General features: G+C 47.2%; 2 protein-coding genes across 4 annotated transcripts in view; both read right to left on the bottom strand.

Annotated features, from left to right (window-relative positions):
* Positions 1-24,155, bottom strand: part of lig1 (ligase I, DNA, ATP-dependent) — a 228,321-nt gene that overhangs the window by 53,124 nt on the left and 151,042 nt on the right. The window lies entirely within an intron of this gene.
* mpz (myelin protein zero) overlaps positions 978-24,155 on the bottom strand; it is a 32,165-nt gene continuing 8,987 nt past the window's right edge. The window contains exons 3-6 of one of the 3 annotated variants that reach the window (XM_080441021.1): positions 19,778-19,991; positions 14,886-15,015; positions 13,866-13,908; positions 978-5,826 (exon numbers count right to left, since the gene is read on the bottom strand). In XM_080441021.1, the coding sequence (XP_080297147.1) occupies positions 5,782-5,826; positions 13,866-13,908; positions 14,886-15,015; positions 19,778-19,991 (432 nt within the window). In that variant the 3' untranslated portion in view covers positions 978-5,781. The remainder of the gene's footprint in view (positions 5,827-13,865; positions 13,909-14,885; positions 15,016-19,777; positions 19,992-24,155) is intronic. The other 2 variants (XM_080441020.1, XM_080441022.1) reach the window with 2 other exon arrangements.

Here is a 24,155-nt window from a genome sequence, read left to right as displayed (position 1 = left end):
GTCACAGTGTGTCTTATTGTTTTTTCTACTGTATTGTATTGTAATGTATTGCATTGTGCATGTATGCAGCTGGTCCTTGGTCTCCAAGACAAATTTCTCCCAAGGGAGACAAAATAAAGCAACCTTGAACCTTGAGAAGATGTAGTGGGCCCTTAATATAAGGCGTTCCTGTGTGTATAGAGTATGAAGCACGATAATACAGCTCAGAAGAAAGAGAACGTCTACACACAGTAATCTCTACCGGATGAATGAAGGTTATCAACCAGAAGGTCAGCTTGAGTGAGTTCTGTCTAATTGGAATACAAGCTTTAGTAGTGATAATTGAACAGTAATATATAATGGCTGGTTCATCATAATGAGTTCTTCCTAACAGATTAGTTATGCAGGGGTAATGGCGGCGTGTCCGTTCAACCAGTCAGCGTCGTGTTGCTCAGGGAGCAATGAGTTTTGACAAGTCTCTTTCCACAACACTGCCCTCCACCCGAGACCAAGCTTAAGGGAACCAGTTGTTCAGTATTTCGAATTTACAGTTGACTGCACCGTCTGTAATGTTGCCATTTTACCTGCAAATTAACCTTAATTACTTTCAAACCTGGGCGTCCCTATTTTGAGCATGTCATTAAAGCAAAAAAAAATCCCATCTCTTGTACAGTAGATGGGCTATTTTCTCTATTCGGCGTACGGCTTAAGTGGAAGATATATTCATTAACTTTGGCAGTGATGAGAATTTTCACTTTGATGGCAGCAATCAATTCACGGGAGGTTCACACTCTTGAGGTTCAAATGATACATATTATCTCAATTTGGAAGGATCTCCTTTTCATTTGAAGAAGGCTAATGTTAATCTTGTCGACTGACATTAAGCCGAGTCGACACATTTAATCATTTTGCACAATTTCAACGAGTTACTTAAACCAAAGAAAAGCGAAAAGATATTCCAATTTACCCGTGTATTCTGTTGACAACATAGGCACGTAGGGCTTTAATATCTTTTTATTTACGTTCTCTTTACAACAAATTATACAGAACAGTCAGATCTCATTAGTGTGCTTTAATTAACATAAGCTTTAAAAGAAAACAAGTGTAAAAAAAGAAAAGAAAAAAGAAAAGAAGTAAGAATCTCCAGTCATTTCTAAGAAAGGAATGTTACTGTGCAACCATAACTAATACAGTACACAAAAACATACAAACAAAAACAGTGTTTTAAAGGTATTTAAAAGGCAGTTTGTTTTATGTCAGGTATCTGTGTGGCCTTTGAATAGAGAGAGAGAGAGAGTGAAAAAGAAAATAACATTCTAACCAATCCATTTGACCGGATAGTTAAACAGCGGCTAGTGGAATATAGTGTTTATTCCCCCCCAAGAGTTATAAAGATGTGGATTATAACACCTCCATGCCCAAAGTAGCTGAGTTTAAAGGGAAAAAAACAATCAACTTTTAATGCTAACCACGCGCCATATCGAGCACGTCGATCGCGATCCATCTATGGCCTTTGGGGTTGTGACAGTAGCATCTTACAAAAAGGAAAGCTCTAGGGGGGGTGGGGGGGGGACAGAGAAGACCCATATCTGTGGTGATACATATGGAGGTTTGGCCAGGCTTTAAACACACTAGATAAGTCTCGTCCGCCATGGCCAGTTTTTCCTCCCCTTTTCCCCATCCCCAGGCCGCATTAGATGAGTCTCGGCCCGCTTATCCCGCGCTCATCTTCTCTCTCTCTCACCGCCGCGCTATATGTCGCTGACTGCCGAAATAATAACAACAATAAAAAACAAGAAGCGATTTTCCCATTTCCCTCCGGGATTTAAATATACACCGAACAACAGCCACACAGAGCCCTCCATAAACACAAGGTCAGAAATAGAATAATATAACGTGGATATTCCACGCAGTACGATTTTATTTCTCCCCTGTGTTTTTACTCAACGCGTTTGCCCACGTTGTTGTCTTGCACACATGTATGTAAAAAGGAAAAATCTCTAGGAAAACATTATTTGGGTTTTTACTTAAAATGTTGACATGTACAGTTTAATTCTTTTTATAAATATAATCATATCTCAGTCTTACTGGACACACATGCACAGAACACACGTCGTAAAATCTACGACCATCAAGACAGCTATAGCTATAGATTAAACGATTCTTGTTTGGCGTCTTCAATGGAGGGAAGGAAAAAAAAGGGTAATTGAAGGTGAGTTCTGCTGCCCCGGGTTCGTTTTCTTTCCCTCGCCAGTAGGGGGCAGAGGAGAGCATTGTGGTGGTGGTGGTGATGGGAGGGCAGACAGGGAAGTTTCTTTTTTTTCCGGTGGAGGCGAAAGTTTTGGAGGACGAGAGAGGACGCTTGTAGATCGTAGAGGGAGGGAGGGAGTGGCGGTGGATGAGAGAAAGAGAGAGAGAAAGAAAGAAAGGGAGAGACGTGAGAGAGAGAGAGAAAGATGTCCATCACCGGGTTTGAGAGGAGGGAAGCGGAGGAATGGAGTGGAAAGGACAGGAGGGCTTTGAGCCGTGGGCCTGGAAGTCTGATAAGGAGAGGCTTAAGAGTGAAGTGGATTGTGTATAGAACGGGCCCAGCCTACAGTATGGAGGGGAATAAAGCTCCCGTTTATACTTTGCGGTATGGCGGTGTGTCCCATGGCGGAAAATAGCCAATCCACAAGCTCACGGCGCGTCGCGTCCGCAACGCGCCGCGAGCTTGTAGATCTGCTATTTCCGTCATACGATTGTGCATAAATTGGAGGGAGTATATACGGAGCTACCGGACGACAGGGAAGAGAGAACGAGAGAGAGAGATAAAGGAAAAAAGGGAGAATGTAAAGAAAGAGAAAATTGAATGGGTAGAGCAGGAGAGAGAGAGAGAGAGAGTGTGTGATAGATGGCCGCGAAATAGAGAGAAACAGACTGGAAATAAATAAAGAAGCAAAGAACGGCGGAGGAGAGGAAAAGAAATAGGCCTATAGAAAAATTGGCTGAGGCCCGAAAGAGAGGAGAGATCTTATATTAATGACTAACTGTGCTAAAATAATTAGCCCTGGGTAGAGAGGAGACATTGGACAGATAGGAGGCTGGGGGGAGGAGGAGGAGGAGGAGGAGGAGGAGGAGAGGGCGAGAAACGTATGAGCGGATTAACTTGGACCTAAAATAACTTCTCCTCCTCCTTCCTGGTAAAACCCTTTTGTCGGTGTGCTGAGACAGTGACCGCTGTTGGCCTCGTCGACCGGCTGTGACGTCATTCCCCGCTGTCAGTCACAACGCAGAGTCAACAAGAGGCCAGCCCCGCTCTCTCTCTCACCGGCTCATGGTCAAATAGAACATAGCGGGAGACCCCTAAAGGCTCTTTCTCTTCTCTCTCTCTCTCTCGCTCTCTCTCTCGCTCTCTGTCTCTCTGACTCCATTGTATTTAGTTTTCCCTTTTAAAAAGGTGCTGCCGTTCTTGTTACAGTAAAAAGCCTGTACACTCTTATAATAACGGGGGGTCCAGAAATAGCCCCTTCAGCCAGGGCTAGGGAGGGACGGGACGCCTGGGCGACAACCTCCATTAGCTTAAATGTGAGAGGATTGAATCACCCCGGGGTGCGAGGGGCTTGAACCTCCATCTAACGCCAGCTGAGAGCCGGAATCATATTTCTCTCCCGACTCTATTGCCACTCTGCTCTCCCTCTCTCCTCTCTCTCCCTTTCTCTCTCTCCCTCCCTCCCTCCCAGAATGCTCTCTGAGCACCTCTCAGAATGGATGTGATTGAGTCATAAACATTAAGGGGTTGGAGGATTTGTCGCGTGAGCGGAGGGAGGGGAGGGGGGCGACTCTAAACACAGTGGGACGCGTTTCAAGCCCCCCCCCCCCGCTCCTCTCACCCGCTCACACATCGACGGACGCTACGTGTCATTAAGCCATACTATATCCATTTTTTTTTGTACAGTGCAACACCAATCAATACATATATAGGGTCTCCCGCATGGCCGCTATCAAATCATTATGCAGTGTAGCTACTGATATAGTAGGACTATTCTTAGTGCCAGCACTGTCTTGAAAGAGTAGAGATAATGGGGAATAATGGGGGCCGCATCAGGCTGGGCGGAAAGGAAGGGAGCAGGCTAGAGGAGTGGAGGCAGTCATGAAGAAGTCAGACCTTTATCTATAAGGAGAAAAGATAGAGAGAAAAGAAAGGAGGAGGAGGAGGTAGAGGGAAGTGTAGAGGGAGGAGGAGGGGGAAGAGAGAGCAAGGAAGAAAAAAAAGGGATAGAGCAGTTAGCATATAAATCACTTCTATAATTTGAATTAACGAGAAGAGGCGACAGGCAGAAGGAAAAGGAGGGGGGATAGAGTATAGAGGCAGAATTCACAGTGGAAAAGAGGTGGGAAACATGGAAGGGAGGATGAGGGCTGAGATATAGGAGAGGGAGAGGAGAGGAAGGGACGGTATGATCAGTGTTGAGAGAGAGGGGGAAAAGTTAACAGTTTGACATGTCATCTCCGAGAGAGCAAATTGGCTTGTCCTCCGCCGCCGGGGGAGTCGTGAGGCATAGCGGACGTTTGGGGAGGAGAGGTTCTCTTTTTTTGATCTCTCTCTCTCTCTCTCTCTCTCTCTCTCTCTCTGGATGCCGAGGACGATGACGGCGAGGAAAGTGAACCGAAAGTGAGGTGATAAGAAACACGCCCTGAACTGAACTGTTCTTTTTAAGAGATTTCGTTATCAAAACCCGGGCAGGGGGACGGGGGGTTTGGCGTTGTCGGCAGGACCTTTTTTACAGGAGAGTTCGTTGACCTGATGAGAGGTCGTTGGGTGGGTGGGGGAGGTTGGGTTGGGTTGGGTTGTGGGGGAGTGTCTGTAAACCCTATATGGCGCCATGTGACGGCCGGGAGGAGACATGATTTGACTCGTCTATCCGAGGGATAGATTTCTCTCTCTCTGTGACGTCACTTCCACCTTCACCCCAATACCTCCCCGCTTATCCTCGACCACACTCCCCCCCACTACCCCCCCTTTCCCCCTCGTCTCTCTCGCTCCTCCCTCCTCCTCCTCTCTCGTCCTGCCCTTATTTATTTTTTGAGGGCCAACCGGTCGGTGAGCCGCGAGTAGAGACCGCCGAGTGACGCCACCGCCGCCGCCCCTTTGTCCCGCCGCGTTTTCGCCCCCCGCGCCTCCTCCTCGCCGCCGCCGTTCTTGCGGGTGAGCTCCAGCTCGATGGTCATCAGCACGCGGCCCCCCTCCTCCTCCTCCCCCCCCTCATTTTTGGCTACGGCGGTCGGGGTCTGCGGTTTGTCCCCCTCCTTCGGCTCCCGTCTCCGCCACGCCGGCGGGATGGCCACCGCCACGGGCTGGAGGAGGCGGCTGGCGAGCGCCGCCAACCCCCAGCCCGACCCCGTATCCTATTTCTTATCCTTGCGTGACTCCTGTTGCTTCTTCTTCTCCGAGGAGGAGGAGGAGGAGGAGGAGGAGAAGGCGGTCGCCGCGGCCTTGGCCTTGGCGTCGGCGGCGGGGGGCGCGGGGCCACCCTGTGTGGGGAGGAGAGAGAGAGAAGAGAGAGGAGAGAGGGGGAGAGAGAGGGTGGGGTGGGGTGGGGGGGGCGGGGCGGTGGAGAACAAGGGGAGGAGAGTCACTTCAGGAGGAAAGGAGGCGTGAGGCGGGAGAGTGAGACGGAGGGAGGGGCGGGGTTAGCATCAAGGAGGAGGAGGTGCTGTGTGTGACGGGATGATGAGAGAGAGAGACGGGTTATAAGGAGGACGGACGTTGTGAGGAGGAGAGAGAGAGAGAGAGAGAGAGACGGGGACGGAGACACAGGTTTAGGGTTTTTTCAGGGAGAGACTGAGGGGGGGTGGAGTCCAGAGCTGTAAGAGGGAGGAGGACAAAACAGGTAACCATGCGTTAGGAGGATCTATAACTCTGTGGTTGTAGATCCTACAGTGTGTGGCAGGAAGGATCCAATCACCTGTGACACAAACTGAGAGGCAAACATCATCATCATCAGCATGTAGTACATACGTTACGGTAAAAAAACAATACAGTGCGCACACACACACACACACACACACACACACACACACACACACACACACACACACACACACACACACACACACACACACACACACACACACACACACACACACACACACACACACACACACACACGTGCGACAATTTCACGGACCCCCATGGTTTGATATGGTCTCTGTCGGGCAGAAACCCCCTACAGTATCTCCATGTTCTAACTTTTTGTGTTGTTTTTTTCTTTTCGTAAATTAACGCCGTATACTTGGATCATACCAGACCCATAGAGATAGAGAGTTGCGTCACGCTTTGATCTCGCCACAAAGCGGGATGTTGCCTCCTGTAGGTTCCAAACATTGGAACTTCCTCATTGAGATAGAAAGAGAACTTCCGCATTCCATCCTTACAATGGGAGTCTATGCTAAAAAAAATCACACCCTGTGTGAAGTGGGCGGTGTCTTGCTAGCTAATCACAATACTGAATGGAGTCAACCAATCATGTACAAAAATAAATACATTTATTGAAACACTCTTTATGATGGAAGAAACCATAACTTTAAAAAAACAAATGTATTGTTTTTTTTAAGTTATGGTTTCTTATATAGGGCTATGCACATGTGTCATATGACACTGGCCAATCACAGTCCTGAATAGACTGTGATTGGCCAATCACGGTGCAGGGTTAGGCGGGTACATTTTTGGCCAATCACAGCGCAGGATTTGTTGTACAAATATCCAAACCTCACTTATAGGGGCGGTTTCACCGCCCAAAAAATAACGCCCAAAAGTATTAATACAGTGGAGTGAACATACAGTACATGTCCTCAATGGTACATACATGCGGACTCACTTGAGGCTGTCTCTTGCATCCCCTTAAGTAGGCTTGTCCCAGACCCTATAGGCTTGTCCCAGACCCCCCTCCCACCCCCCTCAGGGTGAAGTGTTAACCCAAACATCAGCATAGAGAAGGTATTGTTTCATGTTGTTTGATCATTGAAACCTTACGTCTTGAAGGCGAGCCACACCTCTAGGTACGATGGCTCTGTGCGTATGCAAACCAGTGGTCACAGGAACCTGGTCTACTGCGATCTACTATGACAGAGTTCTCTTAAATGGGTAATATTACACATTTTCAAATTGCCTTGACACTAGTGACCTAACTCTCTCTCTCTCTATGGGTCTGGATCATACTACAGCATCACACGAAAGAGCGTCAAAAGTAGCAGATCCACAAGCTTGTGGGTCTGCTACTTTTGACGCTTTTTGAATTTGAATCATGAAAAGTAACAGTTTTGGACATAATGAGGTTTCCACCCGACAGACGATATGCATGAGGCCAAGGATCCCACATTTGATACAATTTTTAAAATAAATCTGGGACCCCGCAGTCTATACAGCGTAAAATCCCACCGTGTATATTAACTCTGAGAGTACACACGGAACCTATCCATCAGGATCAACTTGTACACTCTCAGGAGTTTATACGGACACCATAAGGGTCCATTTGGACCCCCATGGTCGGTTCCCCTGGAGGACCCCCGGCATCGAGAGAACTAACTAGTACACTATAAGACTCATTATTCTGTTACTGTGGGAGCTAGCTGTGTGTGACAATGTAAGAACAGCGCGTTCTGTCTTTTTTTTTTAGGGAAAGAAAAGCCTCCTTTCAGGATATATCTACGTATGAAAGGATAAACGGGCGAGCTAGCCGGTGCTGGGGGAGTCGGTATGAGTCTATACATGAGAGAGAGGAGGACGGGCTGCTAGATAAAAGGCACCTAAAGTAGGGAGACCGTGGCTTCAATTTAGCGCGACAATTCCCCACAACAGAGAGAAAAGAGACCAGATTGAGATGGAGATAAGAGGAAAAGCAGATAGGGTGGAACGAGGAGGAAGTGCGCGCGCCGGGATCGGGGGGAGCGGAGGGGCGGGGCGGGTGGGGGGGGGTGGTGGGAGGGAGGTTCAGAGGGATGTGGGGATGGTTTCTATCCAGAGACACATCAGAGCTGGTTGGAGAAATAAGGCACGAAAAAGGAACACCTAAGGCCCGTTTTTTGTAGCCGATAAAACTAGCCTCTAATTGCCCTATAGGCAGTCGGCCGTGTCTGTGTGGGTGAGTGGGGGGAGGGGGGGGGGGGAGGAGTGTGTGTCTTTCTTCAGTTGTGCGTTTCAGTTCTCTCCGCTATAGAGAGCGGCGGGAGGGGGTCAGCGATCAAACCGGCAGGGTTCGCCGTGGGGGTCGCTAGCCTAAAGGCGCACTCCCCAGCGGGAGGGGGTGCCTGGAGAAAAAAAATGACCCCTCCCCCCAGATCCAATTCCCTTGCATCATCGTACATCACCTACTGTATATGTGTGCATTGCTATACACGCCGTGGTGTAAAGTAACTAAGTACATTTACTCAAGTATTGTACTTAAGTAAAATTTTGAGGTACTTTTACTTTACTGGAGTATTTCCAATTGTCTAAACTTTTACTTCTACTCCACTACATCTCGGAGGCAAATTTTTACTCAACTCACTTGCAATTGTCAATTATTATATCATAAAACATACATTAACCACTTTAGCTCTATTTTATACCTAGGCTATTTGAAGATAAACATTTGAGTACTTTTTTTCCACCACTGCACCTATGCTGTAGCTGTGTGCATAGCTATATATACATGTGGCGTTTTCCTCAGCTCTGCCCACAGTGAAGAAGAGGCCTGATTTATACTTGGTTTGCAACGCCGTGCTGCGCAGACCGACCGACCGACAACAGCAGCAGATCCCCAAGCTCACGATGTGTCCCACAACACGTTACACCGGCGCACAAAACTAAGTGTAAAATCAGGCTTAACTGTGACTGCTCTGAGCAGACACACAGTCACACACACACACACACACACACACACCAGGCGGGAGAGCCTCTCTGGGTGTAAACACACACAGCGGAGGCGGCGCGATAATGCATGGAAGGAGGAGAACCCTTGTTGACGGCTATAATAAGAGGAGCGGTGGGGGGGGGGCATGGTGCGCCCCCCCGCCACTCCTCGCATTATAGGCGAGGAGGAGGAAGAGAGGAGGAATGAGAGAGAGAGAGAGAGGTTGATGGACTAAATCTACTTTATATGTGTTAAATCAATGCCCTACCTTGTCGTATGATAGTGTCACGCAAAGAATCGCTGATCTACAAGCTCGCAACGTGTCGCGATGTGACGCGTTGTGAGCTTGTACGTCTGCTAATTTTTGCTGCTTTTGAAAAATGTTGAAAGTGTGTCTGGGTTTCTTTATTAACATTGAACCGATGAAACGTATTAAACGAGGGCTTGGTTGGCTACATAATTAAATTAAATTAAACTACAATGGATCCGTCGGAACACAGGTTCTATTTTAATTTTTTTTTCGACAGTGACGACAGCGATGTTGGAGCGAGGTGAGGTTCAGCTAAGTGGTCGAGTCTGCCTCGCCGCATACTAATACTGCTACTTCCTCTCTCTCTCTCTCTCTCTCTGCCTCCGTCCATCCGTCCTTCCATACATCTATCCATCCCCCCTCTCTCTCTCTTTCTCTCTCTCTGTCTCCAGATGGAGAGGCAGGCAGGTGGGCAGAGAGACTGAGGAGACAGGTGAAGGAGGGGGAGGGGGGGGGGTCAGGAGGAGGGAGGCTGGAGAGAGAGAGAGAGAGAGAGAGAGAGAGAGAGAGAGAGAGAGAGAGAGAGAGAGAGAGAGAGAGGATATTGGAGATTGAGAGGTAGATGAAGTGTGAGAGGTAATGATTTGCTGTCCGGAACCGAACCTGATCAGGAACGCTAAAGAACCTGCAGAGAGAGAGAGAGAGAGAGAGAGAGAGAGAGAGAGAGAGAGAGAGGAGAGAGAGAGAGAGAGAGAGAGAGAGAGAGAGAGAGAGAGACGGGGGGGGGGGCAAAAGAAAAGGACGTGGGAGAGAAAAGACGAATAGACGCTTCTCATGGTCAGCTGGAAAGTCAAAGGAACTGAGAGATGGGAGGAGACGGAGGAGGTGGGGGTGGAGGAGGTGGGGTGGGGTGGAGGGGGGTGGTGAGGGGTGCAACTGAAGAGAGTGAGACAGGGGACCGGAGGATAAAAGGAATGTGAATGAGAGAGGGAGCGAGAGAGAGAGAAAGAGAGAGAGGGAGGGCAGTGAAGGGAGGAGAGCCACGCAGGGGAATGGAGCGAAGAATGGGTGGGGTGTGTGTGTGTGTGTGTGTGTGTGTGTGTGTGTGTTGTGTGTGTGTGTGTGTGTGTGTGTGTGTGTGTGTGTGTGTGTGTGTGTGTGTGTGTGTGTGTGTGTGTGAGAGAGAGAGAGAGCTCGGATCGATACCGAGTGCACTCAATTATCATTCCAGTAGTGTGTGTGTGTGTGTGTGTGTGTGTGTGTGTGTGTGTGTGTGTGTGTGTGTGTGTGTGTGTGTGTGTGTGTGTGTGTGTGTGTGTGTGTGTGTGTGTGTGTGTGTGTGTGTGTGTGTGTGTGTGTGTGTGTGTGTGTCTATGAGCCTAGCCTTTGTGAGACTGCAGGGCAAACTCCCCTACCACAACTCCACCTAATGGGGAGTAACTCTCTCGCTCTCTCTCTCCTCTCTCTCTCTCTCTCTCTCTTCTCTCTCTAGCCCTGCCTCCCTCCCTCTTTTATTCTCGATGTAAATCTCTCGCTCTCTCACTCCTCTTGTCATTTGTAGTGCAAGCCCAGCAAAGCGAGATGGTGCGGTTGATACAGAATTGTGTCATGTCAGCAGCAGCCTCAGCCTAGATGCCTAATAAGAGAGAGTTGATCAAACAACCGCTTATGAGGAGCGCTGAGCACCTCCCACAGGGCGCCTCCCTGTAGTCTGTATGCTGTGGCTCCTTCTATAAGCTACAGTATGACACAGACAGAGAGGACATAGTCTCTCTCTCTCTCTCTCATTGAAGAGTGCATTATGGAGTGTTTCCCCCCTCGCTGTGACTTGCAGGCAGTGGCGGAAAGTAACTAAGTACATTTACTCAAGTACCGTACTTAAGTACAATTTTGAGGTACACATTTACGTCACTGGAGTATTTCCAATTGTCTATACTTTTACTTCTACTCCGCTACATCTCAGAGGCAAATATTGTGCTTTTACTCGGCTACAATTATTTGAAAACCTTAGTTACTAGTTACTTTGCAGATATAAATTATTACGTTATAGAACATACATTAACCACTTTAGCCCTGTTTTATACATAGGCTATTTGAAAATAGCAGATCTACAAGGTCACAACGCGTCGCATCGCGACGCGCTGTGAGCTTGTAGATCTGCTATTTTCAAACATTTTAGTACTTTTACTTTTGGTACTTTTAAGTACATTTTGATACCAATACTTTTGTACTTGTACTCAAAGTAAATTTTGAATTCCGGACTTTTACTTGTAACGGAGTACTTCTACATGGCAGTATTGATTCTTTTTCTTAAGTAAAACATTTGAGTACTTTTTCCAACCACTGAGTACAGTATAACTGTAAATGGCAACGCTGTCAAACGTTTCAGAGTGTCCCCCCCCCTTTTTTTTTTGGGCTTTGCGAGTTTGTTTATTTATTCATATATGCGTCGCTTCATCCGCCGCGGGGCGCTCAGAGCAACCGACTGCGGGCGCCGTGAGTAACCTGACAATCATGTGACAGCAGAAGAGAGAGGCAGAGACAGGGAGGTGGGGATGCTGGAGAGTTTCTCTCCTGGAAGATGAGAGGAAAGACTCCTTTGAGGGAGAAGGCGGTCGGTCGGCGATAAGGGGTTGAGCCGCGCAGCGCAGGGATTTATTCTTCTCACGCCGTACGACGGTGTCCCTTAGTGGCCGAAAATAGCGGATCTATAGAAGCTCACGGCGCGACGCAGAGTGGCACGTCGTGGGGAATTGTAGATCGGCTATTCTGGCGCGCGTCACTGCTACGCAGCTACATGTATGATTATGAAAGCTATACGTATATACAGGCATTACGGGCCTATATGGAGACTATATGGGGCAGCAGTGGCTCAGGGGTATAGAGTGGCCGGTAGAGCGGGCCGGGTGGCAACCGTGAGGTTCCCAGTTCGATTCCCGGGCTCCCCCCGGAGTTAGTGTCGAAGCGTCCTTGAGCAAGACGCTGAACCCCTAATTGCTCCCGATGAGCAGGTTGGTGCCTTGCATGGTTTCCTCCGCCATCGGTCTATGAATGTGTGTGTGAATGTAATGCACAATCTATGTAAAGCACTTTGGATAAAAGCGCTATATAAAGTTACCATTTACCATTTAAGAGCCATGAAAAGCCCAAATTGTGCTGGATCGCACCCCGAGGCAAAGTGACGCGCCGCCGCCAAGTCACCGCCGCCTCCCCCCCTCCTCCGTTTCCTCCACTTCCTGACTATCCCTCCCGTTTATCTCCTTCTGCTTCCTGGCTAATCTCTCTGTGCAGCAAAGACAGCATCTTGAACTCCTAATGTCCGAGATTTGTTTTTCCCTTATCGTTATCAGACATGGCATGAAGTGGCCTCCGGGGGGGGGAAGGGCCTGGTATTGTATTACAGCCAGGCCCCGACGTGCGGTCGTGAGTGAGCAATCAAAACTACATGAAGGCCGGGGACCAACAGCTCCCTACAGTCTGTATGCACAGGAGGAGCCACGCCAAGCCATCAAAACGCTCTGATTAGTCCCCATGCCTGAGGCTATGCCGCCCCTCCACATGAAAAAAAATACACTCCCAAAAGCTTTGTGCGGCTGGCTGCTGATAATGGCCGAGTCTCATAATGGCAACTGGTGATTTTCATTTGACTCCCATTGAGCAAAATCAGCGGCTTCCGTCCACCCCGCCAATCCACCCCCCCTCCCCCTGCACCTCTTCGCCCCCTACACCAGAGAGAGAGACACACACACACACACACACACACACACACACACACACACACACACACACACACACACACGCACGCGCGCATACGCGCGCAGTAAGCAAATCAAGGCCCCATTCACTGCGGCAGCGGAGCGTTAACGCTGTGACCCGGCCCCAGCCATTTCACAGTCACTGGTTTGATTTTTGTTTTTTTCTTTTCTTCTTGCCTCGCAGCTATTTACTCCCTCCATTGTTGTTTGGCCCTTGAGGATGAAACCAAGCAGTGGGGTGAGCAGTATAAATGCAACGTGGAGGAGGAGGTGGTGGTGGTGGTGGTGGTGTGGTGTGTGTGTGTGTGTGTGTGTGTGTGTGTGTGTGTGTGTGTGTGTGTGTGTGCGTGCGTGCGTGCGTGTGTTTGTTCTGGTGAGACAGCACTAGAATTTCTAACAGCTTGAACACACCAGCTATTAGAGAGGAACTTCGTCTCTTTGAATGAGATGTTCTTTTGGTATTAATGCACTGGGGGCTTTGGAACGAGGAAGCCGGATGTGAGCGTTGCACAGACACTATATTCAGCTGGCTGGGACTGGGACTGACGCAGGAGGGGGTAAATACCATTTACGGAAACCCGTCATGCCGCCGACTTTGCCCGTCATCCGTGGCGCGGCGTGCGTGCGCGCGCCGAGGTGTCGTGTGGCGTGTTGCAGGAGAAGAAGAAGAACAGAGGCAACATGCGCCATATGTTTTCAGACCCCCGTGCTCCCCTCCGCCCGAATTCACAAACACAACGCTAATCTCTTCCAAGACGCCGTCGTCTTCTCTCTTATGGAGCGTCCGATCGCGACAGCAAACACAAGCTGTTGCATTCACTGGCTGCATTCCATAACCTGGGAAATATCTGTGTGTGTGTGTGTACCTGTGATGAGTGTGTGTGTGTATGTGGGGTATTGGGTGTGTGGGGGAGACGGCGAGGGATGGGGGGCGTCGGGGGGTGGGGGGGGTGGCGGTCTGAGGAAGGAAGAAAAGGAGGAGAGGAGGAGGAGGAGGAGGGAACTTGCCTGTCTCTGCTGTGAACCCTCCTTCTTTTTCTTGCCATGTTTGCTGGAGGGGACAAAAGAAAAGACAATGTCAGGATGTCGAATCCATCTCTCCCTCCAGTGGTCACTGGGCAGCATTGCCTGGCAGCTATCATTATAAAAAAAACAACAGCAGCAAACTATAGCATCTAGTGGTGATGGGTGTGCCCTGTGCGTTGGGTGGGCCCTGTGTGTTGGGTGGGCCCTGTCTGAAAACGCAGGTCTCTCACCCCCTGGCTGCACGGGGCACCACCTGGAGCAACTGGATATCAGGTATAAAGCCTGGGCTTGGTCGTTCACAGTCGCTGAGGACCTTAAAGTCTAATATTCTCAGACCTTGTCGAAATCGTTTGCTACGTTTCGGGTCACGATCTCTCAGTCTTGCCTTCCTTGCTATTCAAGCAGGACGCTACCATTACGATGCGTTTAAAGCCATTCAGCTGATGCTCTTTTTTAGAGCGTTTTAGATTGAGTGAGTGAGTGGGGGGGTAGTGAGTTCAATGTCACGCTCGCTGGCTGCAGGAGGCGATGGAACTCAGGGGGGGGCAGCGCTGTTAAAGAGCTGACCGCCACTCAAACAACTCAACCAACCTGCCTCGTTCTATACTCTTCAAGGTCTTCAAGCCTCTATATAAGCCTTGCCACGTGTGCGGGACAGCCCTAAAGCGTTAATTATCGCTTAGTTGCGCGCCGAAAATAGACGATCTACAAGCTCACAACGCGATGCCAATGCGACGCGTTGTGAGCTTGTAGGCTCAGAGCGTGACAACCGGCACGCAACTAAGCATAGCTCTGGCCTAAGAGTGCGGCGGTGCTACCGCCGCACTCTTAGGTGCTTTGGCCACTTTTACCGCCACACTCTTAGGTGCTTTGGCCACTTTTACCGCCACACTCTTAGGTGCTTTGGTCGCTTTGGCCACGCAGGTCTCGGTGCCGGGGATGGGCTCTGGCGTCATCCCCAGCCCGTGGCACAGGGCCACGGGACACAGGCCGGGCACTGACCTGACGCTGAGGTTGAAGACGCGGCGCGCCACCAGGAACCTCATCAGGTAGTAAATGACCACGATCAGCACCAGCAGACCCAGGACCACGCCGATGATGGAGCCCGTGATCACACCGGCCTGGATGGGCACTGCAATGGAGGAGAGAGAGGGAGAAGGAGGGTGGTAATTGTGGTTGTTTATCTTCGTTTCTTGAGATATTTATCATCGTTTGTGTGTTTTAAGTACATTTTATGGCTGTTTAGTGCAGAGGAATTACAGGAACAGGATGTAAGGTCTTTACACACACCGGGGGCGTGAGGAGTAACCCTTTACGAATTCATGTATTCCTTATCGTTTATTTGGAGCCCCATTAGCTCCCACAAATTGGCCGGTAGTCTATACCTGGGGTCCACTCCACACAAAAACGTCAACAATAAAAACAGACAATAGTTAAACATCACACAAAATAGACGAATTATAGTGATCATAGTGATTCAGAGAAGTCACTCTTTATATAGACTGCCCCAACGCTCCTGATTTCGTGTATAGAGGGGCGGGTGTAAAGAGCCGGCGAGAGACTGCGGCTGATCCCATTGGTTCACCGATCTGTCCGTCAACCCCCGCCCCGTTAACACAACATTACGAGCGACGCCCACTGCACTCTGGTTGGTTGGGAAGTGAAACACTTCCTTATACCGAGTACACCGACGTGCTGGGCCAGGCTTTTATTTTTTAGCAACACTAAACAATAAAAGCCTGGAGATCGAGGCTACTCTTTATATAAAACAGAACAACAATACCGAAAATAAATCGTAATACAAAATATTCACAAAATACACAAAAAGATCAAACACAATTACATCTATATGGGATTTGTCAATTGATGTAAATTTTTTTATATTATTTTGGGTAGACAATTATTTTTTTACCCCTTTTTCTCCCCAATTTAGTCGTTATACCAATTCATTCCTCGCCACACACATTGCTGTGTTGTCACTGCTGTCGTATCCTACTGACTCACCTGCCAGTGAGGAGCCCGCACCAGGAGGACGTATAGAGCCTTCGTCCTACACCTCCCGCCCAACACTCCCAGCTGACAGGTGCCGCCCGCAGCCCGTATAGGATTACATGCAGTGACATATATCTCCCTCCCCGCCCGGCTTCCCTCCCCCCGAACACGGGCCAATTGTGTTCGTGTAGACCAGGGGTAGGCAACCTTTATTATCAAAAGAGCCACTTTTGGCCCAAAAGATTATTAAAAATCGGTCTCGAGCGGCTTTTTTTGTGTGCTTTTTCTGGTGTTTTGATATAACTTATTTTTTTTATTGTTTGCTAATTTCTCAAAGCAGATCAAGTATACCAGTAAGCCAGAAACGTTGGTGGTGAAAGCAAACAAACCAAGCATCAATACATTATTTATTTTCCTTCAATGATTAGTTTCTTATTTTTATCTGGTGTACGGGCGACACTTTCTTTGTACTAATAACTTTACTTTAATAACTTAACACATCAGGTGCCAGCATTTTTTCATAACAACTTACGTTGGGTGCCAGAATTCTCCCCATTGACTGCGCTTTGCTGTTTAAAGCTCTAGACTCCACGAGGAGCAAATCCATGTAAAAAAAAACATCCATTCATGTTGCGCGATGACCCTGGCTACAGCCTGGAACGATAACATTTCACTCGCGAGTTACAATGGGGGGGGATCGCGCATCGCGCATGACCGGTTTTCGCCACCGGAAACAGATTCGGAGATATAGGTGTTTTAAAGAAGGAAATAGACAGGAAGTGGATGGGAGCCATGTTTTTGTTTCCGGTGATCTATCTGGCCTATCCTTCTCAAGATCACAATGGGTACTCCCAGAGCTGCTCTAGCCCCGCCCGTGTGGAGAAAAACGAAAAAAACAAAAAGACATATTTCACGGTCTGGACCGTGTTCGGCACCGGACCGCTACTCTGCGCAAACACGGTTCAGACCGTGTTTGGCACCCGATGTGTTAACTTTATGCCTAAAGTAAAAAAAAAAAAAAAGAAAGAAAACCTCTTATTCCTTTGCATACTTCTTTGCCCAAGCAACTGGGAGCTACGGGAGAGGGCCCAAGAGCCGCAGGTTGCCTACCCCTGGTGTAGACGCCCGACAAAGCCGGATGCACCACGGTGGATTCGAACCCACAACCTCTGTGGTGGTGGGCAGGGATTTCACCACTGCGCCACCCGAGCGCCCTCAATTGATGTTTAAGTGACTGAACATAATAGAGCATCGCAGTTCCCGCCCACTTCCTGGTTTTTCCTGGTGCCGGAAGGAAAAACTCAATGCATTTTTCCCATTGACATTTCCAAAAATATTTATATCAATTAATTTAAGCCTAGAATCAAGCCATCCAGGGTCCTGGTGAATCATGACCATAAAACGTTTTTTTTCTGTGATTTTTTTTATTTTATATTTAATTATATGATATACTATATTTAATAAATACCCTTTGTTTTGCCGTTTTAAAAAAATAATAATCACAGAATCAAACGTTTTATGGTCATGATTCACCAGGACCCTGGATGGCTTGATTCTAGGCTTAAATTAATTGATATAAATATTTTTGGAAATGTCAATGGGAAGTATTTTGCGGTGGAATCCGGAAGGGGCGGGAACTGCGATGCTCTATAGTTGATGCCTCGTTCATACAGGTTGATGCCTTCATCCGTAGAGGAGGGATAGAGTGAAGCGAGGGAGGGAAGGAGACGACAAGAGGACGGAGAGACATGAGAGCAGATGGAGGAACAGAAGACAGAAGGAAGACATACGTGTAGAACAGGGGAGGGAGAGGAGAAGAAGAGAGGAGAGAGAGGAGTGGATGGAAATTAAAAAGAGGGGATGTGATGGAGGTTATAGGGCAGGGGACGGAGGGGTGGGAGGAGGATGAGCGTCTGGGGGCGAGGGGTTAACACAGTGGGGGAGGGGGGGGGGGTTGTAGAAAGAGAGAGTTAGAAACGGAGTGACGGGGAGCGAATGGATGGCGGCGATAGCAATCTTAAACACAGCCGGATGAAATTGTAATTGATTTGGCTGAATGAGCCGGCGCAGGGCGTTGGTTCTTAACGAGGCGGGGATGAGTGTGTGTGAAACGGGGGCATTCGCTGTACTCCGGCGCGCAGCACGGAATCCACGCATTGAGATTAATTCTTTCGGGGGCCTGAACGATTAGGTTCTGCAATTGCAAACAGTTGGCTTCTGACAACGAAAATACCGCCGCCATATGTGTTCACATGCAGAAAGCTAATGAGATGAACGCCGGCATTGAGACGTAGGAAGGCATTAGACGCACCGCAAGCGAGCGCGGAAAGCTGAGATTGCCGAGAGACAACGGCCCCGACGCACGCACGCACTCAGTAAAAGCAATTTAAGTGTTCAGACATATTTAACACAACTAGCTGATTGCAGAACACGTTGTTAACAGATTTTTATGGCATAGTGTCTTTGTCCGTGAGTCGTCGTGTCCGTAGCTAATCTCGCGAACCGCTGGACCAATCAGGGACAATCTTTGTACGTACACTGCAAGTAGGCCATGGAAGTACGTATAGCTCCACTAATATACTTTCGGAACTATTTTACTTTCATTTTGCTGCCCCGGCCTACTCGGGAACGATGCAAATTGGGAACGATTCAAATAGGGCACGCATGCCCCACCCTGTTACGCAATAACCGTTGTCACCGAGTACCCTTTGTAACCGCCTGTCTGTCTGTCTGTCTGTCTGTCTGTCTGAGTCCCTTTTGCCCATACAGTATAATGGAGATCTCGTCAGTCCTTGTCCCATTTATACCCATATATGGAGATCCCTGATGTTATCAGTATATATGCCCATACATGGGCATGCCCATATGACTGTGAAAACGTCCATTTCACTGACTGTGAAAAGTGGACTGACTAAGTACTCAAATGACAGGTGTGGGGAATATGCCAAATCAAGCTTAGGCTGGGGTTGCCATGGCAATTAATTGGCTCATTTGGGCCACGGCCAGGGGCTTTTCTGGCGGTTCTGGACAGCTGCCTGTCCGACCCGACTTGGCACCGGGCACTGCACTCCCTCGGGTCGTCTGCGAGCCGAATTTGCAGTCGGTTGGTTGGTTGGTTGAACGGTTTTCGAGATACGTGAACTACAGGCGTAGGTACCATTACACAGGTACTTACATAAAAAGAAATATAAATTTTTGGAACTGTTATTTGTGTCATGAGTACATCCACACACGTACGTACGTATAGACGTACGTGCAGAGATTCTGTGCATGTATTGTGAGTCAATGGGGCTGTGCAGTGTTGATTTTGACAGCAAATTTAGTTAACATAGTCTTTTGAATAAAATTCCATTTAGTTTTAGTCATATTTTAGTCACCTGAAATGTTTTACTTTTTGTCTAGCTTTAGTCGACTAAATATCATACGATTATAGTCGACTAAATCTACAGTTGATTTAGTCGACTAAAATGTATTTTGGCTGTGCCTTGATGGCTTCGTAATGGTTGATTTTACACCCATGGTTGCATGCTGAAAATAGCAGATCTACAAGCTCACAACGCGTAGCAGCGCGACGCGTTGTGAGCTTGTAGATCTGCTATTTTCAGAGCGCAACACCCGAGCGCAACCAAGCATAAAATGACTTGTCTTTTAGTTCTACTGGATCTCTTCTCCACTAGTCCCTCACTAACATTTTAGTCTAGTTTTTATTTGTTGATGAAATTGCCAATATATTTAGTCTTAGTTTTAGTCATAGTAGCTTAGTTTTTATTTCGTTTTTATTTACTTTTTGTCAGTGAAAAAAGGTAGTCGACCAACATTTTTTTGTCATAGTTTTAGTCGACGAAATCAACCCTGGGGCTGTCCCCCAAATTCCGTCCCTCGTTCCTCTATATTGCTCTCACCCTTTTCAAAGACCAGCAGCCTGACACTTGAGGGCCTGCCCACGATGTCAGGGGGGTTCTTGGCGTCACAGACGAAGGTTCCGTTGTCGCCAAAGTCCAGGTTCTTGAGCAGAATGGATCCGTCACGCCTGCCGGGGTTCCCCACGAACTCCAGCCTGTCCCTGAAGGGTCCCTTGTTGTCCACATAGGCAGCGCCTCCGGTATAGTGGAAGATCTGTTATAGGGAGGAGAGAGAGACACAGGAATCCACTGTCACCATACATACAGTATAGTTGTGTGCAGTGGTGGAAGGAAGTAAAAGCATCAATACCACAATGTAGAAATACTACTGTTACAAGTAAACGTCTGTTTACTTGAGCGAGAGTACAAAAGTATTGGCATCAAAATATACTTAAAGTAGAAAAAGTTAAATAACTCATTATGCAGTATATATGTTCCATTTCACAAGTTCGTCATGTATACAAATCTTTTGAAAATAGCAGATCTACAAGTTCACAACGCGACACAAAAATCCTCAAAAGTGTACTTAAGTGCAGACAGTACTTGAGTAAATGTACTTAGTTACTTTACACCACTGGTTGTGTGTTTGTGTAAAAAAAAGCAAGTAGCAAAGCTTATGGTTTGGTTTGTTTTGTGCAAAAGTCAAAAGATATTATCCTCTCTGTAGAGAAAGACATCAATTATGACTTTCCAATTATTTTTGTAGTAATTAAACTGTGACTTGGAATAGGGTTCCAGTTGTAATTCAAAGATTATCATGGTGGATGTCTGAGAGGAAGACACTTAATTATTTAACTCAGAGAGTTAAATATCCATAATATCATAATTATTTAATAACTAAAATAGTTAAACATCCATTTTTTACTCTGAGAGCGAACAAATGTAAACCAAATGGACCCTTGCAGATCCAAACGTAACAAATTTGTTCTCTCTCACAGTTAAAAGTGAATGAATTAACATTAAAGATTTTATTATAGTGATTTACTTAATGAGGAGCTGCACATTTAACACTCTTTCCATCAAAAGCCAATAAAGTTGGCCTCTTTACAAGGAAATATATCTGCCATTTTTTAAAAGACTTACATTAACATGATATGGCTAATTTAGCATTTGTGTAAAGATCTCAGGTTGCTGCTGCTCCCTCTAGTGGTATGTGTTTACTGTCTCATGTACAAGATGACATCACAGATGTGGGAGGAGTTACCACGCCCTGCTCCCCTGGTTACTCCCTCCCATTTCTTTTCCAGCTGGAAAACTGCACCACTGGCTGCATCTTTTAACCACTTAAACCCGGAGTCCCCCAGGGGTTAATTCTAAGCCCCTCTTATTTTCGCTCTACCTTATATATCTTTGTTTTGCGACACATTGTGAGCTTGTAGATCGGCTATTTTCGGCCAACGTTAGCCCCAGAATAGGGACGCCACGGTTCAATGGTAAATGAGCAGAGGGTGGTGTCACACAATCAACAGATTTTGATATTTTTTTGGTGATTTTGTTTTGTTCTGTACTTGGCAGGATGTGGAGTTGGGCAAGTTAGTGAGGAATTGAAATAAGTTATTTATTATTCCTTTTACAAAGTTTAATACAATTTATTTACTTATTACTTGGTACAAAAGTCATTAGTTGCATTACTCATTACCCTTTCTGAGAATGTGATGGACAGTACAAAGCTGTTTAGCCAGGAGCTCCTTTTAGAAGTGAACCCACTTTAATTTATAACGATAATTAACCTCACAGGAGGAGTCCCCAATCAGGCAAACTGCACACGTTGCCAACCTGAAGGGAAACACTACAGGCCTATTAGTATGTATATTACTGTAATCCCTTGCACTACTTGTTACTGGGCAAAGTCATGATATCAGATTCATATATTACTTAGTAATACTTAGTAATACTGGTGGTGGGTCTCAGTGGTGTAAAGTACATTTACTCAAGTACTGTACTTAAAAACACTTTTGAGGATTCTTTTACTTTACTGGAGTATTTCCCATTTTCTGTACTTTTATTTCTACTCCACTACATCTCAGAGGCAAATATTGTACTTTTACTCCACTACAATTATTTGAAAACTTTAGTTACAAGTTACTTTGCAGATATAAATTATTACATTATAAAACATACATTAACCACTTTAGCCTATATTTTATACCTAGGCTATTTGAAAATTTTGATGCCAATACTTTTGTACTTTTACTCAAGTGAATTTTTAATTCTGGACTTTTACTTGTAACGGAGTATTTCTATATAGCAGTATTGGTACTTTTACTTAAGTAAAGAATGTGCATACTTTGTCCACCACTGGTGGGTCTACACCTCCAAAAAGACCTTTTCTGGCTGGGGTATAAAAGTCTGCTGCTGTACCCCGTCTCGGACAAAAGAAAAACGCCTAAATAAAACTCTTTCTAAACAATGACCTCTCGGGGCCTTCATGGGCTGATCCGCTGTCTCTTGGACTCTTTTTGGTGAGAAGCGTGACAAGTCATCCGTGAATTACATGCATCCCTTTGGACGCCACTCGCCCGGAATCAAACGCGACATTTAGAGCGGACAAATCTGCCGTGAAAAGCGGTCTAGAAAAATACGAAGATCGAAGACGACGGCCAAAAGAGTGTGTGTGTGTGTTTGTCTGGGAGAAAAGAAGGGAGGGAGCGACAGAAGATAAGCAAGAAAAGGAGGAGAGTAATCTAGTTTCAAACAGAGGGCAGCGTTGGGGGGGGTGGGTTCAGAGGAGGGGGAGGAGGGAGGGAGGGGGGGAGATAATGCGAGGGGGGGAGGGACCAAAGCGAGGAGCGCGGGGAGGTGGAGATGAAGGGAGAAGGAACGGAGGGAAGCGAAATTGGGATGGAGAGATAGAGAGATCAAAGAGATAGGAGGCAGATAAGGCCAGGGAGAGAGAAATGAAAGAATAGACGGAAAGGTGAGGCAAGCAAGATTGAAAAGGAGAGGAAGAAGTAATATGCGCATGCGTGTGTGTGTGTGTGTGTATACGTTTATACTGTACGTCCTTGTGCATATTACTGAAAGGTCATTCGTGTATCTTATGTACACACACACACACACACACACACACACACACACACACACACACACACACACACACACACACACACACACACACACACACACACACACACACACACACACACACACACACACACACACACACACACACACACACACACACACACACACACACACACACACACACACACACACGCGTTGTGTGTTACTGGTCAATAATATCTTCTTAGAATCGCCGATGTTATGCTGCAACAATACATTATAATATAAGTGTACTTGTGTACAGGGGTGTGTGTGTGTGTGTGTGTGTGTGTGTGTGTGTGTGTGTGTGTGTGTGTGTGTGTGTGCATTATGTATGCATTTGGTGCATCGCATCCCATCCCAGATCCGTTGAATCAGAATTTGCATTTGTATCCCTTGCTGTCTGCCTGCTCATCGTTCTACTGCGACGTTGACGTTTTATTAATTTATTTCTGAACTTACAGTACAGTACAGGACCAAATCCCCCCTTGGGGATCAACAAAGACTCGTCTTAAACTACTTTAAGCCCTGTAATACTTATATAAGAAGAATACCAAAAATAGCCTCACAACGTGTCACCACGCGATGCGTTTGTGTGAGTTATACGATATGACAAGGGCCTTTCTGTGCGGAGTTTGCATGTTCTCCCTGCTGTGTCTCCTAAGGTAGGTACCCTCACAACAAACATGCAGTAATCCTGGTCTCTATACTGCCTCCCCTTGGTCAGCCGGGGCGCCTGATGGAGGGGAAAGGAACTGGTTGGAATAACACGTTCCTTCCACGCGCTACGTCCTACCGGGGAAACTCCCCCTGTCAGGTGATAAGAGGCGGCCTCATGTGTTGAAGGAAGCATGAGCTCAGTTCGGGGCTCTCCCCAGGCCGGCAGAGGGAGAGTAGCACCCATGATTACAGCTTAGGCAATTGGCACAGGGTCAAAAAAAGCCCAAAAAAATGGGTTATAAAAATCGCAGGATGAAAAATTTAAATGACAATGGTTTTGCTCTAGCCTTACATCCTTAGAGGTAGGGAGTTACAAAGCCTAGGTGCCCGGGCCACAAAAGCCCAACCCCCCCCCCCCCCCTCCAGGTAATGAGGTGACTTTTAGGGACAACCAGGCCACTATCTGAGGATCCAAAGGCTGCGCCCAGGCTCATAGGGGAACCAACACATCTATAATATAACTGAAAGCCTGTCCTTGCGGGGCTTTAGAAGTCATCAGTAAAATCTTAAAATCAATTCTGAAACTCATAGGCCAACCTAACCTCACCGTCACCAGGCTTTCCACCGCGGAGGAGAGCCTGGTATACATTCTAAAACTGAGCCGTGCGATCCGGTT

The sequence above is a fragment of the Gymnoscopelus braueri genome, assembly GCF_963280865.1.
Source record: "Gymnoscopelus braueri genome assembly, chromosome: 10".
In the NCBI taxonomy this organism is placed as follows: Eukaryota; Metazoa; Chordata; class Actinopteri; order Myctophiformes; family Myctophidae; genus Gymnoscopelus; species Gymnoscopelus braueri.
Note: the sequence above shows the minus strand (reverse complement) of the source record. Positions and strands in the feature narration are given on the sequence as shown.